General features: G+C 53.2%; 1 protein-coding gene across 5 annotated transcripts in view; it reads left to right on the top strand.

The window, feature by feature from the left end:
- TRAF3 (TNF receptor associated factor 3) overlaps positions 1-16149 on the top strand; it is a 105680-nt gene extending 89531 nt beyond the window's left edge. For all 5 annotated transcript variants that reach the window (XM_074364978.1, XM_074364975.1, XM_074364976.1 and 2 more), the window contains 3 exons: positions 2861-3001; positions 9667-9841; positions 10743-16149. In XM_074364978.1, the coding sequence (XP_074221079.1) occupies positions 2861-3001; positions 9667-9841; positions 10743-11314 (888 nt within the window). In that variant the 3' untranslated portion in view covers positions 11315-16149. The remainder of the gene's footprint in view (positions 1-2860; positions 3002-9666; positions 9842-10742) is intronic.
- Positions 16150-16607: the final 458 nt, after the last annotated feature.

Here is a 16607-nt window from a genome sequence, read left to right as displayed (position 1 = left end):
TCTTGTTTTGAGTAATAAATCCGAGCAATCTAAAATGTAAATGTACTTGAAAGAGTCTGAAATTTTAAATCAAAAATGTTTATTAAATCTAAGATAAAGCCATTTTTCAATATAAACGCTTCAGCTGGAGGTGAGGGGCTGTGGGGGCCGGTGCGTGGGGTGCGTGGCTCGGGACGGAGGAGGCTCTGTCTGAAATCATTTCTGTTTCTCCCACGAGCGCATTTGCTCTGAGTTCAGGGACAGTTTACCTGTGAGTCTGTTTTCGCCTCTTTTTGAAGCATGTGTTCTGTTTTTGCCTTTTTAAATTATAGGCATAGACCTCAGGACACAGATAGCGTTTCCCATTTGTTTAACAGGTTCTTCCTTTCATTTAAAACGGTCGGTTTTGTTCCCCCTGCACCAGTTCCATGGCGGTGGAGCGGACCTGAGACGCGAGGTTGTCCCGCGGGCTGTGCGGCCGCCAGCTGGAGGGGCACAAATGGGATTCGTCCCATGGGCTGCGTCCTCCTCTCCCCCCGCCACCCCCGGCTCCGCACGTGCCCTCAGACAGCAGGCTCTGCACCTGCAAACCCAGGCCGCAGACGTGGCCGGCACACTCGCCACACTTCTCCCTCCCACAGCCACCAGCCCCAAGGCGGACAGGCTGCCACTGGCAGGTTTGAGTGTCTGCCCTCCTGGTGGTGGTCGCGGATTAGTGTCCCCTGACTCTGTCCATCGGCAGGACGCACACACCTGGTCGGGTCAACCGACCTGCTCTGCACATCCTTGACTATGTTCAAGAGACGATGTCTTCTCTCCACGAGGCCCCAGAGCACAGCCTGGGACGAAGGGAGATACTTGTATTTTCTTAAAATGGGAATTTATTTCTCATTATAGAATTATTCAGTTGGAATCTCTTGTTATTTTGTTTATCTGTAGTAGAAAATAGAATGTTTGAGTTGGTTTGAAAACACTGGTCATCACATTCACAGTCAAACTAAAGAAAAACTGTTTTGTAAAATACAGACTTAAAAACACCCACTTTGTATGTTAAGAAAGCTTAAGTCAAAGGGAAGTGTAGAGTGCCCGCCAAACAGGCTGGGGTAAAAGACGTTCTTGGTGAGGAGGTCTCCAGGGGGGCCCCTGTCTCCACCTGCCATGTGGATGTCTCACTGCGCTTCTTGGAAACGCACCTGTCAGGGAGACTGTCCTGTGCACATGATGCCTACGTGATGGACGAGGGACAGCAGGGGTCTGCAAGGCACCCAGGGGCTGGGCTCTTTGATTAAAATATGTAAATAAGTAAGTTTAAGAGGAGTCCCTAGATAAGGAAATGAGGAGGCTGGTGTGGTGTGATGTGTGCTCATTAGCCTGAGATGCCACTGTTCACCCTCGGGCAGCTTGACTGCCGTTGGTTTTGGAGATACCACTGCGACTTTTATCGAAAAGGTTGGCTTTTGTGCATGGTGTCTCCTTTTGCGGGTGAGAACAAGGAGCCGGGAGTTGTGTCCGTCTTTGGCAGGTGGGAGTGAGTGAATTGTAACTTTGGAAAAGGCACAAACACCGCTGCGCGCTCCGTGTGCCCCAGGCGGGTGCGTGCAGGTTGATCGCGGGTGGAGGTTGTGGCATGTGCACCATTGCATTTTAAGAAGGAAAGTCCATTTGTGCTGAGTAAAATCCTAGGAGAGCGAAGTATGTATTGCCAGGTTTGTATTTCTTAGTAAATCCATGTTTGTTATAAAATAAAATAGACTGTGACTGGAGCCAAAGGTGCGGCTTCCTGAGCTGGTTGAGTGTTGTGAGGACACCTGTCTTTAGGCTGGTGCCTCAAAGGGACGGGGCCAGGAATCAGTTATTTGTCTCACCCAGGCTTGTCCTGAGGTGCCCGCAGGCCGTGAGCACAGCCAGGAGAGTCCTCAGGTGCTGGAGGTGTTCAAGGAACACGTCCGAGTAGGGCTGTGGCGTTCCGTGCGTCACGGGGCCCCGGCGTGGCCGGGGCCAGCTGCTGGCAGAGGCAGCCTCCCCCAGGGCCGGTGCCCCGGGGCCCCGTGTGGGAGGAAGCCTTGTTGGGTCCCTCTCGACTCCTCGCCCTGGTGGCTTTCAAGACGATGTGACTTGGTTCTCGGGAGCGACTTACTTTTCAGAAAGGAACTTGAAGAAGCCCAGGGTGGGCTTGGGGCTGCCTCAGCAGGCCCCTCCCTGGACTGGCGTGGCCGCGGGTGGGTGTGCGGAGCTTCAGGAAGGCGTCCCGGGCCGGCTGGGCGAGCCGCGTGCGCTCACCTCCCTGTGGGAGGCTGCTGGCCGGGCCTGAGCGGCTCACCGGGGCTCCTGTGGGATTGTTGGCTCTCGAGTGCGCCCCCTTTACGTTGAGAGCTTTCCAAAGGGCGGGCGTGGCCCGCTGGTGGCTGTGAATAATTTAGTGGGTTGCAGCTAGCACTCTTTAAAGTGAAATAGAATAAAACAGGAAACATCAGGGTGCGCTGAGTGAGCAGGGCAAGGCTGGTTGTGCGGTCTTAGGGACACGCACACGTGAAGTGAGGTGTGAGTGTGTTTGCTGCTGTGTCTCCTGGTCAAAGTGAGAAAACCACTCAGGTAAAAGATTGATGAGTTTCCAGCAGCAGCTGTAACGAGCGTTCTCCGGGTCAGCCGGCTGCCGCACTCTGCCTCGTCTTTACCTGCTGGAGGGACTGGGAGCTGCAGGCTACCAGACTGAGCTACCAGACTCCATCTCCTGTCTGAAGGGTTTTTTTTTCCCTGGAACTCCTTCCACTAAGTGGGTAGAAGGCCTATATTGTAAAAGTTTAATTACCATCATTATAATTGTTAGTAATTCATGTTAAAACCACTTTTTGTTTGCTTAACAGACGAATTTCTCTTTCAGGTTTCCTTGCTGCAGAATGAAAGTGTGGAAAAAAACAAGAGCATACAAAGTCTGCACAACCAGATATGCAGCTTTGAAATTGAAATTGAGAGACAGAAGGAAATGCTTCGGAATAACGAATCCAAAATACTTCATTTACAGGTAAGAAGTTTAAGATTATGGCTGGGTGGAAGGGGACACACGTGTTCTCCTCCAGGACTTTCTCTGGGAGACATTTGAGCAAAAGTCCTGAACTTTGTCAAACAAGGAAACTCATTTCTTCTGCATAAGTGAAATTCGGGGAAGGCGGCCTGGGTTTGCGGGCCAGCCTGGGCGGCCGCCACGCCTCTCCACCGCCTTCTCCCGCCCCCTCTGCTCTGGGCCTCTGGTTCATTGTTGGTGAGATAAGACAAAGAGCTCATGTTTTTAAAAATCAGCTGTTCTTATTACTCTGTCAGATTTCATGTCGTTCATGGGTAGTTGTGTGTAAAATTTCACTTCCTAAAGTGAAGCCAGACTATTTTGTTCTGCATCTTCCAGTGACACACATACTGACCGTCACTGTATTTCACTGCAGTGACCCAAAGGTACGTCCGGAACACACACATGAACTCTGCTGCTCTGGAAAGGTGACTGTGTAGATAGGCCTGACGGAGACGTGGCCCCCCTTTCTGTCGTCAGCACGGGTTTCCGTTAGATACTTGCCGCCTGCCGCTCGTGCAGACGCCACCTGCGCCCTCGCTCCCTCATCGTGGGCCTTCCCTGTAGTGACTCCCGGGCCCGCCACACCCACGCAGGAGTCACTCACGTTGCCGAAAGGGCCTCTCCGTGCTTGTGCTCAGCGGCCTGTGTCCCCGAGTGATCAGAAGAGAGAATGAATGTCTGACAACTCAGAGCCACGGCATCTTGGAGGCTGTCCCTCCTCCCGTTTTAACACTGAGAGTAGTCCTCGTGCCTTGAATTGCACAGGGATTTGTTAAATTAATTTTGTTTGTGTTAAACTTTGTAGTTGACCAGAGATGAAGAAAAACACAGTGGAACATTAGTTTGTAGTAGAAAAGATACAAGTCATGAGTATTGAGCTGAGCCAAGAAAAGTACAGGGTCTCATAAAACGCCAACAAGGCTCCTGCCTGACGTCCCTGGGGCTTTGCTGAGGCCGTGGAGGTGCTGGTCAGACGGTCCAGATAGAGACCTGCGCTGCTGTCTGGTGAGCAGTTCAGGATGTTGGCAGCATGGCTGTTGTGTTTGGCCCAGGGCTCAGAGGGGTGCGTAGAAAGGAAATTAATGTTATGCTAGAAAACCTCTTGTTAAAAATACCAACAACAGAAGAAAGAATGAGTAAGTAGTGGGTTCATTTGTAACAAAAAAAGTTTAAGAGTTTACATAATGAGGTCATAGATGCACTTGTCGGACCCCTTGGAGGCTCTGTGTGCCTTCGTCTCCTCCGTTCCCCCTTCCAGTGTGAAAAGCTTGCGTTTACTTTCATCGAGAGTTTGGTCATTCCACTGTGTGTGGTTCTTATTTTAAAACTTCCATGATTGGATAAGCTACTGAGATCTGCTTGAGAAAGAGCCAGTCCCAAGGCTGCTCGAGCTTGGGGAGGGGCGGTCAGTCACCTCGAGTCCTCCAGCTCCTTCTCCTTGGAAGGAGAGCATGGAGGAAAATGGATCGTATCCAAAGACAAGACAGAGGTCGGGCTGGATGCCCACCTTGAGGTCCCTCAAGTGCAGGGTCAAGGGAACAAGAGGTGCTGGAAACCCCTCAGGACAGTTGCCCGTTTCTCAGTGGTTTATGGGAAATCAGGTCCAACTTGGTGATTTCACAAAAGGTGATGTTTAGTGTGGTCTTTCTATCACTGTGGGGTCGGCCGGCCGCGTCTGTGGCAATGGGAGACGTTCTGGACTGTCCGTCTCTGAGTAACACTGGTTGAAGGGCCCATGGGGTGCGTGCCAGGGGGTGTTGGCCACGAGTGAGGCGCTTTCTCTCCAGTTCCTCCTGACCCTCCTCCACCTCTTCAGTCAGAGTCTGTCTCACACATGCACCTAATTCCTCCTTGTCAAACCTTCCAGTTTCCTGGAGAAGAGTTTACCTGAATGCTGTACAGTGGCCCAGGAAGCCTTATGTGACTGGGCACTGTTCACCTCTGTGGCGCTGCCACGCTGTCTGCAGCGGCGTGGACCTTCTCTCCTCCCTTCCTTCCCCGACTCTGGCCCCTCCTCAGACACCTCAGATGTCAGCATAAACACCACCTCCTCCGGGAAGCCCTCGCCCATGCCCGCCCCCTCGGTGCCCCCTCGCCCTGGGTGTTGGACCGCCTTGCTGATGGCAGACCTGTCCCCTCTGTCTCCTCCCTCGCCTGAGTCTCCAGGAGACCCTCAGGTCCCAGGGACAGGGCTGTGTGGGAGTCCACACAGAGTGCAGAGTTCCTGTGGGATGGATGAGTTGCAGTCAGAGTTGGTAAAAGAAATGGAATTTAAGAGTGTGTTTGCACTCTAAAGCCCCACACAAAAAACCACTAGAGCTGATAAAAGAATTCGGCACAGTAGCAGGATACAAAATTAACATACAGAAATCAGTTGTATTTCTTTACACTAGCAATGAAATACCAGAAAAGGAAAGCAAAGAGACAATCCCTTTTAAAATCACATCCAAAAAAATAGAATACTTAGGAATAAATCTGACGAAGGAGGTGAAAGGCTTATATGCAAAGAACTATAAAACATTCATTAAGGAAATTAAAAATGACTTAAAGAGATGGAAGGATATTCCATGCTCTTGGATTAGAATTAATATTGTTAAAATGGCCATACTGCCCAAAGCAATCTACAGATTCAATGCAATCCCTGTCAAATTACCCAGAACATTTTTCACAGAACTAGAACAGATAATCCTAAAATTTATATGGAATCACAAAAGACCCAGAATTGCCAAAGCAATACTGAAGAAAAAGGGCGAAGCTGGAGGAATAACCCTCCTGGGCTTCAGACAATACTGCAGAGCTACAATAATCAAAATAGCATGGTATTGGCACAAAAACAGACATATGGGTCAATGGAACAGAATAGAGAGCCCAGAAATGAACCCACAGACTTGTGGTCAGTTAGTCTTTGACAAAGAAGGCAAGAATATACAGTGGAGAAAAGACAGTCCTTTCAGCAAGTGGTGTTGGGAAAGCTGCAGCCACATGTAAGTCAGTGAAGTTAGAACACTCCCTCACACCATATAAACTCAAAATGGCTTAAAGACTTAAACGTAAGACAGGACACTATAAACCTCTTCGAAGAAAACATAGGCATATCACTACTTGACATAAATCTTAGCAATGTTCTCCTAGGGCAGTCTACCCAGCCAATAGAAATAAAAGCAAAAATAAACAAATGGGACCTAATTAAACTTACAAGCTTTTCATAGCAAAGGAAACCATAAACAAAACAAAAAGACAACCTATGGAATGGGAGAAAATATATGCAAAAGATGAGACTGACAAGGGCTTCATTTCCAGAATATATAAACAGTTCATACAACTTAATAACAACAAGAAAAAACCCCATCCAGAAGTGGGCAGAAGACCTAAACGAGCATTTCTCCAGTGAAGACATACAAATGGCCAATAGACACACGAGAAAATTCTCAATATCGCTAAGTATGAGAGAAATGCAAATCAAACTGCAGTGAGGTATCACCTCACACCAGTCAGAATGGCCACCATTTAAAAGTCTACAAATGATAAATGCTGGAGAGGATGTGAAGAATAGGGAACCCTCCTACACTGCTGGTGGGAATGTAGTTTGGTGCAGCCACTATGGAGGACAGTGTGGAGATTCCTCAAAAAACTAAAAATAGAACTGCCATATGACCCAGCAATCCCACTCCTGGGCTTGTATCCAGAGGAAACCTTAATTCAAAAAGACACCTGCACCCCTATGCTCATAGCAGCACTGTTTACAACAGCCAAGACATGTAAACAACCTAAATGTCCATTGACAGATGGCTGGATAAAGAAGTTGTGGTATATTTATACAATGAAATACTACTCAGCCATAAAAAATGATAATGCCATTTGCAGCAACATGGATGGCCCTGGAGAATGTCATTCTAAGTGAAATAAGCCAGAAAGAGAAAGAAGAATACCATATGAGATCGCTCATATGTGGAATCTAAAAAAAAAAAAAGACAAATGAACTTATTTACAAAACAGAAACAGACTCACAGATAATAGAAAACAAACTTATGGTTACCAAGGGGTAAGGGAGTGGGAAGGGATAAATTGGGAGTTTGAGATTTGCAGAAACTAATTCTATATATAAAATAGATAAACAATAAATTTTTTCTGTAGAGCACAGGGAACTATATTCAATATCTTGTAGTAGCCTGTGGTGAAAAAGAATATGAAAATAAATATATGTTTGTACATGTATGACTGAAACATGATGCTGTGCACCAGACATGGACACAACATTGTAAACCAACTACAACTTTAAAAAAAAAAAAACAAAACAGCGTGTTTGCACTTGCTGGCCAAGGAAGGGTAGTTTCTTAATATTTTATTTTTTAAAGAACGTGTTTTTCTAAAAAGATAGCCTAGATGTTAGCTTAGCTCCCATGTGCCTGTAGTCAGTAGGGACTGTGTGAGCTGGTCGTCCCACAGGCAGAGAGTCTACAGGACTGGAGTGAGCAGCGCTCTGTCCGCCGGCCCCGTGGTGGGCCCAGGAGACCCACCTGCATTGTCTCGGTGACCCCAGGGATGCGAAGTGACAGAGAGATGGTGGTTTAAGCCCTAACGTGCGTGTGCATGAGACCGATCAGTGACACTTCTATGAGCAGATCTGCAGAGGACTTAGGTCTGTAGTGTGCAGTCTGTGCCTTTATCTCAGCTCTTGAATTCTTTTCTCAGATGAAATCCTCACCTGCATCTAAGATGTATTTTCATAGGAACACTGCAGTGGCTGAGTGTAGACCTCTCTTCGAGAATGAATTCACATTTGCTGCTTCTTAAGCAGAAGTGTGATTGCGATCAGCATTCTGCTTTGACACCATCCCATTCATACGAATGAAAGGTCTGGTGAAAACAGCACGTCTTCCCTTGCTGTGTGAGAAGCGCCTGTGAAGTAACTGGTTGACCCTCATCTGTGTGTGTGTGTGTGTGTGTGTGTGTGTGTGTGTCTGTGTGTGTGTGTGTGTGTGTGTGTGTCTGTGTGTGTGTGTGTGTGTGTGTCTGTGCGCGCGCGCGCGCGGGCCCCTCCTGCCCCCGCACCCGCTTGCGCACTCCAGTGCCTGGGCTGTCGTCCAGCCGTGCTGGCATTCAGACTTTGCGGTCCTGCTCTCGGGATGGCCTGTGCCTTCGTGCCCCCGTCCCCGTGCGCGTCACCAGCCGCAGGCTAGGGGCGGCTCGGGAGTGATGAGCGGCTTGTCCTGGGCCACCCTGCACCGCGGCCCCAGCTCACAGCGCCCACTCTCAGAACTGCCCGTGATTGTTTCAGTTCTCATTAACTGCCCTTTTGGACTCACTGGGACCCACGTGGGCTCAGTCTGTCGTGTCGTGTGAGCAGGTGGAGGACGAGGACAGACGCCGTGGGGAGAACGTTACGGGTTTGGGTGTTTGTCAGAGTCAATAGTGCTGCTCCAGAAAACAGATTTTGTGAACCAATGCCCTATGTCTCTAGCCATGTGTATTTAAAAATAAAGTGATGCCAGTGTAGAAAGGAGTGTTCTCTAAAGAAATCTTTATGCCTTTTAAATGTTAGCTAATGTCAGGGTTTCTTGGAAAGAAGAGGAAGATTAACACTGTACTTTTACACCAAAAAACGAACCCAAGGCTGCCATGTTTGTTCCTTCACGGTTATTAGGTGCTGAAACCTAAGTGTTTAAAAATAGGCTTGAAAAGGAGAAGTGAGGTTGGCCGGCCCCTGGGGCTCTCCCCTGCGCGGCCTGCAGTCAGTTCTCAGCTTCAGGGGCTAACCTACCCAGACTCCAGGAGCTTTATTTCAAAAATGCAGATTCTTCCTAGAAGTGAAAACTCCATTGGTCCTTGGCTTCATCTAACAAGTGGGCAAACCGTCCTTTAGACAGACGGGGCCACCAGAGCTGGAGCACCAGGCCCTTCCCTCCTGTTCCTGGTCCACATGTGGCAGTCATGTGCTTCTGGAAAAGGGGGTTTCTGAATTATTCAAATTAAGACTCCTAAAATCAAGCCTGGCTGTCAACTGCCACGTGTTCATCAGCAGGGTTTCTCTGCCCCTGTGGGCACGGGCACTGAGCCCGGAGTGCAGGGAGGAAGCAGAGCCCCACTCCCACAGGCTCTGCCCCTGGGCGGCACCCGGGCCTGAAGACTGGCGCCAGGGAGGGCAGGGTGGTGGCAGCTCTCTCTCCTGGGACTCAGGTAGGGTCCTGGGATGCTCTCTGCAGCCTCAGAGACAGCACGGCCACTCTGGCCCTGGGCCAGGCAGCCAGCTAGGGGGGGTCCACATAGTTTGGCCCCTGCTGGAGGCCTCAGTCCTGTAGGGGACAGAGGCCTTCAGACAGGACTGCTGGGTGCAACTCCAGGATCCTGAACTGAGACTCTCAGACAGCATTGTGGCTCTGCAGTTGGTAGGTGAGGCCTCTCTGTGTCTCGGTCTCCTCCTGGGAACTAGGGACCTCGGCACCTGTGTCCCCCGAGAGTCCTGTGGGCGTCGGATGAGATGCCGGTATGCACTGGCACAGGGCTCCCGGGCGGGGCCCACCCTGACAGCTCTGTCCCTGGGCAGCAGGTGTTTTCAGGTAGTGGCGTCCCGTCCCCAGAAGGCTCTAACCATGTTTCACCTTTTGCCGCCTTTGGCTTGGAAGCGAGTCATAGACAGCCAAGCGGAGAAGCTGAAAGAACTGGACAAGGAGATCCGTCCCTTCCGGCAGAGCTGGGAGGAGGCGGACAGCGTGAAGAGCAGCGTGGAGTCCCTGCAGAGCCGAGTGACCGAGCTGGAGAGCGTGGACAAGAGCGCAGGGCAGGCCGCCCGCAACACAGGTGAGGGCAGGCAGGCCGCAGCGGCGCGGGCCTGGAGGACCTGCGACAGGGGCCTTGGGCCTGGCTGCTCCTGGGCCAGGTCAGTGCCAGGGCTCGACCTGGTGAGGGAAGTGGGCGTGAGGCCAGAATGGAGCTTTGCAGTCTCGGGCAGGCGCCTGCCGGGGTGAGCGTGTTCCTGCTGAGATGCCTCTGGTAGAGACAGAAACGCTTCCCACTTAGACTTGTCCCCTCCATGCAGGCAAGGCCAGCGTGGCAGAGGCAGCGTGGGGTGGACGCCAGGCTGAGGGCAGGGGCTGCTGGCTGGGGTGCTCCCGGCCATGCTCACGGAGGCCCAGGGGACAGAGGATGACAGTGTGTTTCTGATATTAGATGCGTACTAGGGCCAGCCACCTCAGGCGCTGAGTGAATATTCTGAATATTTGCATGAGAAGGATTAATAGGGAAAAAGAACAGATATTATTATGATGCATGTGGGGCTGGATTAAAAACTGGCCAAGGACATGGAGTGGAGGGAGGAGCAGCTGAGACTTGGACGGGGCATGGGTGACTCCCAGTGTGGAGGCTGAAGCGGGGGGAGATGTGAGCAAGAAGGCGGCCAGCCCTGCCCCTGGCGGGGCTCCAAGGGGGCCGTGGGTGATGGCCCCCTGCCTGACCCTGCCATGAGGTGCCCGTGACACAGAGGCCTGGGCCCCCCAGGGCGTCGCCTCTCAGCAGGCATGGCCATGGGTGTTGGGGGATCCGAGGCCTGTGTTTCAGGGCATCAGCATGTCACGCGTCCCTCTCCGCCCAGCAGCCACAGTGAGTTCAGGTCGTTTAGTCCAGACGCTGGTGGGGACCAGCTTCCCCAGCCTCTGGGATAGTTACGTGTCTCCTGCACCCCGTCTCTCCTCGCCTGCCGCAGGCCTGCTGGAGTCCCAGCTGAGCCGGCACGACCAGATGCTGAGCGTCCACGACATCCGCCTGGCCGACATGGACCTGCGCTTCCAGGTCCTGGAGACCGCCAGCTACAACGGCGTGCTTATCTGGAAGATCCGGGATTACAAGCGGCGGAAGCAGGAGGCTGTCATGGGCAAGACCCTGTCTCTCTACAGCCAGCCTTTCTACACCGGCTACTTCGGCTACAAGATGTGCGCCAGGGTCTACCTGAACGGGGACGGGATGGGCAAGGGGACGCACCTGTCGCTGTTTTTCGTCATCATGCGCGGAGAATACGACGCTCTGCTCCCCTGGCCGTTCAAGCAGAAAGTGACACTCATGCTGATGGATCAGGGGTCCTCCCGGCGCCACTTGGGAGACGCGTTCAAGCCGGACCCCAACAGCAGCAGCTTCAAGAAGCCCACCGGGGAGATGAATATTGCCTCTGGCTGCCCAGTCTTTGTGGCCCAAACTGTGCTGGAAAACGGGACATATATTAAAGATGATACCATTTTTATTAAGGTCATAGTGGATACTTCGGATCTGCCTGACCCCTGACGAGTCACTGGGAAGGTGGATCGAGCAGAAGGCAACTCCTCTGGGGGCTCTGCTGTCTCCACTGAGGTCCTCGCGCTCAGAAAAGGACCTTGTGGAGCGGAGGAAGCGGCAGAAGGCGGCCTCGGGCCGGCGGGATTATTTATCCTTCTACGAGATAAATACTGCTGTCAGAGAAGGTTTTCATTTTCATTTCAAAAGATCTAATTGAAAACATATATGCTAAAGAAAAGAACCATCATTTTTCTTCCTTAAACTTGAACACCAAAAAAAGAACACACAACACACACAGACACACAGACACACACACACACACACCTGGGGATAGCTGGACATGTCAGCATGTTAAGTAAAAGAAGAATTTATGAAATAATAATGCAATTCTGATATATTCATTCTAAAATTCAAGAGTGCAATCTTGTTTCAAATATAGTATATTGTCTATTTTTAAGGCCTCATCTGGTCTCTGTTTTAATAATTTGTTTGTCAGAAGACCCTGAAGTATACACCTAGATCTTTTTTGGAAGTCTCTAAATTCAGAATCATTTTTTAATTTAAAGTTCTAAGATAATTGTAACTGCAAACATTTTATTTCAAAACGTTGATAGACTGATATTTCTTGGAAGAAAATGTAAAATATCAAACACTGGTTATCACTTGTGATAGGAAGGAGGACATTCAATCTGCTGTTATTTCTCGTTAGAAATGTGTAAACCTTCAATCTCTGTCGTAGTTACTGACACTACTTCAAAATTACTATGAAAGGAGAATCGCTCATGGATGCTGTGCATCATTTTCAGATTTATAATTGTTTTCACCCTAAAATAGGGCATTAGTTGAACTTTGGAGTTCTAAACAAAATCCTGTAGGTTTTTAAAATTCTGCCCCATTTGTTCAGACAAGCTCTCTATTGCTGACAACACCGACCTTCAGTGTCCAGTGTCCGGGGGTGGGCAGGTGACTCGTGCTGAAGGGGCCACAGCAGACGCATCTCCGTTCTGTCGCGTCCCGCACGTGCTGACAGCTTGTGTAGAGGTGGTGGCGTGCTGTTCATGTGCCTTAGATGTGACATGCTGCTTCTCGACCCCAGCTTTGTGTTCACGGTGACTCCGGAAGGTGATGGTTTAACCAGACTTTTCTCCTGACCACTCAAGGGCCCTCAGCCCTGCACCTGCTCAGGAAGCCAGGCCCCTTGTCAGCTCCTGGAGCCGGAGCCCCCACTGCTTAATTGTCATGGATTCCCAGTCTCTCGGCCCTGGTCCCAGTGCAGGCAGGAGTCGGGGAGAAGCGCGGCCCCGGGCGGTGGGCGCCCCGGCCCCGAGCGGAGCCCCTGAGCATTCCAGACACCGCGCTCTGGGGCCGCCCAGGCTGGGCGACAGGCGTCCGAGGCCACCCTCTCTCGGGAAGGGTGGCCCTGGGCCCTGCCGTCCCAGCCTGTGCCCCACCCAGACGGCACTCCTCGCCCTGTTTACCTTCTCCCGATGGTCCCACTGTGACAGGACGGGGCCCTGCTCCTGTGCCCTGCTGCGCACCACGCCCCACGGGTGCTCTCACACTGATGGGTGCTACACTGACGGGTGCTTCTTAGGCAAAGCCAGTGTGTGTGGACCGCCGCATCTGTGCCACTCATCTGCAAGGCGCGCCCACGACTGGCCGGCTGGGCCGCGCGCCACAGACTGCCTGCCTTCGGGCTCCCCCGTGGCCGAGCGGGGACGGCCGGGTGGGTGCCCGCTGGCCCACCGTGTCTCTGGTGCTGCCATCTGCCCTGGGTGTGCCTTCGCCCCAGTGCCTGCTGGAAGCGCCCTCCTCTCCAACGCTGTCCCCGAGCTTCCATAAGTGACCTCATGGGTTCCGAGCACCTGCTGCGCCCTCCGGCAGTTCAGACGCTCCGCTGTCTTCACCACCACCCCCGCCCCCCGGGATTGCTTTGAGGGCCAATCAGTGTCATCAGTTCTGCCCCGTGAGGAGTCGGGTGTCCCCACTCAGAGAGGAAGACTTCCTGCAGGTGCTGCGGACCGCTGCTCCCTCGAAGGTGTTCCGACCTCCTCCGGGCCTTGCCCTGGGTTCTGCCCTGGGGACCCGGAGGAGGGGGTACACCCAGCAGTCCCCCCTGGCCTCAGAGGGCTTTCTTGAGGCCAGGGGTTACCAACAGGGACCTCCCTGCAACTTCCTCCCCCTTCACTAAAAGTATGGACAGTGTTAACACATCTAGGAGAAGCAACACATTAATCTGGTGAAAAACAAAACACCTCTTTCCCCTGGGCTGAAACCCACTCTGGAAGCATCTGTCCCTTGGAGGGGGTACTTTTCCAGTACCCCTTCTGGTGGGAGTGACTGGGCCACCCTGGCCACACGCCCCCCCCCCCCCCCCCGCAGAAGCCCCTGGGACCCGGCTTCAGGAGCTGGTGCCACCATCACCCCTCCATGAGGCTGTGACATGGTGGGAGCTTCATGCTGTGGCTTGGTGACGGTGGACACAGGGGTCGATGGCCTCATGGCCACTGTTCCATGCACACGAGGGGGCAGCTCCTCCAGGACGCGGCCCCTCATCTCCCCATCTGCTGCTTGGTGCTCCACATGCCAGGGCCCCAGGGACAAGCAAAGGGTTGAGCCGTGGTGCGCTTGGGCGCACTTTTTTGTTTACAAAAGTGGCGAAGTTCCCCGTGGACCAAAACCACTCTAGTACCTTCCAGGGGCTCGTGCGGCATCCTGTGCCCCAGTCAGCCCGTGTCTGCGGAGCCCAGGCCAGCCTGCCGGGCCGGGCCGGGCAGCTTGCACTGGGGGTGGGGGCGGGAGGCGGAGGAGGGTGGCTGGAGCAGCTCACCTGGGCCTTTTTTGCAGTTGGGATCGGTTCCCGGGTCTGTAGGTGACACTGGACACAAGCAGGGATTCCTGTCCAGCATCTGATGACCTGTTGCACGAGATGGGGTGCCAGTCCCAGAGAGCAAGTCAGGTGGGCATTCGCCATACAGGAGGGCGAGCAGGGCCGCCTTCTCCGGTTCCCAGCCTGGCCCCAGATGCCAGCCACCGTGCGAGCGGGAGGCTCTTGGCCAGGCAGCTCCTTCCCTCCCTCCCTCCTGTAGCCACCCCTGCCCGGGGCCCCTGGGGGCTGTTGGCTGCGGAAGCCTAGCGCTCCGTGGTGGCCACCTTCACCAGGCCCTCCAGGTGCCGGCCAACTCTAGGGGGCATCCGCCTGCCCTGTGGCCACCGTGGCCAGGTCAGGGCAGCCCCTTCCTAGATAGCTGGTCTCCTCCCGGGTCCTCAGCCACCCAGGGCCACGCGTCCCAGTCAACGCCCCCTGCACTCTCAGTGTCGTGGGGATGGTCGCCGGTGGCAGGCCTGGCATCCTGCAGCCAGTGGGCAGCAGCGGGTTGAGGAGAGGGTGGCCGGACAGACCCTTACACACAGCAGGGTCCCGAGGTGGGTCATCTCCTCTCAGCCCATGGCAGCGGGGAGAGAGCAGGACCCCAAGCGCACCCAGAGGGGCTCACCACCTCCAACAGCCAGGGCCCCCTCCTCCTCCCAAAGGAGTGACCGTGATTGTGTGTCCGGCACAAACCTTCCGGCCACAGCATCTCTGCTGGTCTTCATAGGCCTGGTCAGGAGATCAGACTCCTCGCGGGGCCTCTGCCCGCACCGCGGCCCTCCGAACGCCTCCCTCTGCTTGCGGTAGCTGCCAGTGCTGAGAAGGGCGCAGGCAGAGCTGTGAAAGGGCTGTGGTCCCGATCTTTACTGACCAGTCCGCAAAGCAGCCCTGGGGGAGTTCCAGGAGCCCCTTTGCCTTTGTGCGCGTCTGTGAGATGAGGGATCTCTCACCCAACCTACTTCTCAGCCCGAGACCGTGGCCCTGTCCTCTGTTTGCAAATCTCAATGGTTCTGTTTTCTCCAAAGTAGAATGTGTCCACTAGGGTCTGCATCAGACGAGGTCAGGGTGAGGCTCCTGCGTCGGCAGGTGACCTGGGCATCACTCCTGTCTGCCGGGCGGTGCCGGTTGTCACCGGGGAGCCGGGCGGCCTGGGGCGACCTGGGTCTGCAGGTGGTTGGGCCCATCTGTGGAGGCCCGAGTGGGACGAGCTGCGCTTGCGTTTCATTTCCGCCGCTGCCGCTGCATCTCAGTCCGCGGGTGGGGTCCGGGGGGCTGCACCGCGCCCGCAGGCAGTGCCGGTTGGTTCATAACTCAGTGCCCCGACACGTGAGATAACCTTCAACAGCAAACTCAATGACTCAGTTGGTAAACACAGAAGCTGGCGTTCTTTCCAAGGATCTCTGTGAGAATTGTCTGGAGAGTAACCTCTGTGGGAAAGGGAGTGTGTGAATCCACGTAGACGATCGTGTGGTGTTTTCAGCATTGATTCTTTCTCTGACGACACACCTCTTCGTTCAGTTCTGTTACCCAAAACAAAGACCAAAGAAGGCCAATCTCTCAGTTGACTCTGTATTTTTAACCTGCCTGTTTTAAAAATTGCCGTCTGTAGTAACCACTCGCTGTGAGGACCCATCTTGACGTCCAAGTGATTGTGACCAGTGATTCACGTCCCGTGTTTTTCTGCTCTTCTAAGAAAAAAAAACCCACAAAAAGACAGTGTAAGTTATTGCTCAGCAATAATCATGTTGTTCCTGCAGGCTAACAACATGTCTGATTTCCCGACAGCATTATTATGTTTTCTATTTTTGTTTACTGTTTATTGTGTATGGTTTTATTTGGTATTTATTTGTGTTTTGAGGTCTTGCAATGTTTTTATGTTTCTGATGCTAATAACTGACGTTTGTAAGAGTGTAGAATGCAGAACTCTGAAATGCTGAACGGTCTTATTAGAGAAAATAAATCTGACTAAGGAGTCTGGGTGTCTTTATCACACTGACTCACCGGTGCGGCCACATGGCCGTGGCCCTGGGCTCTGGGCTCCAGGCCCTCCCTCCTGCCAGGGCCCCTCCCTCGCCTGGTGGGGCCCGCAGAGCTGCGGTCCCCTCCCAGTTCCACCACTTTCTTGGCTGTAGGACTTCGGGGTTCCTGTCTGTCAGAGGGAAGGACAGTATCTACCTCCTTTCTGAAACTAGGGGGCTCTTAAAAAGCCACACCAGCGCTGACACTGCGGGTGGTTGTGGGGGCTCCGGCAGCAGCTCCCAGTGGGGCGACGGCGGGACACGGAGCCAGCACGGCTCCTGCCCGACACAGCACCAGCAGGGCGGGTCTTGTATTTCCCCAGGTGGTCGTGTGGGTCAGGCCCAGCAGCAGGAAGCCCTGCGTCTCCTGCGAGTTTCCCCCAAATTACCAGGCGTGGGGGCTGCTTTCCAC

This window comes from Camelus bactrianus, chromosome 6 (assembly GCF_048773025.1).
Source record: "Camelus bactrianus isolate YW-2024 breed Bactrian camel chromosome 6, ASM4877302v1, whole genome shotgun sequence".
NCBI lineage: Eukaryota > Metazoa > Chordata > Mammalia > Artiodactyla > Camelidae > Camelus > Camelus bactrianus.
This window is presented reverse-complemented; position numbering and strand designations above follow the sequence as displayed.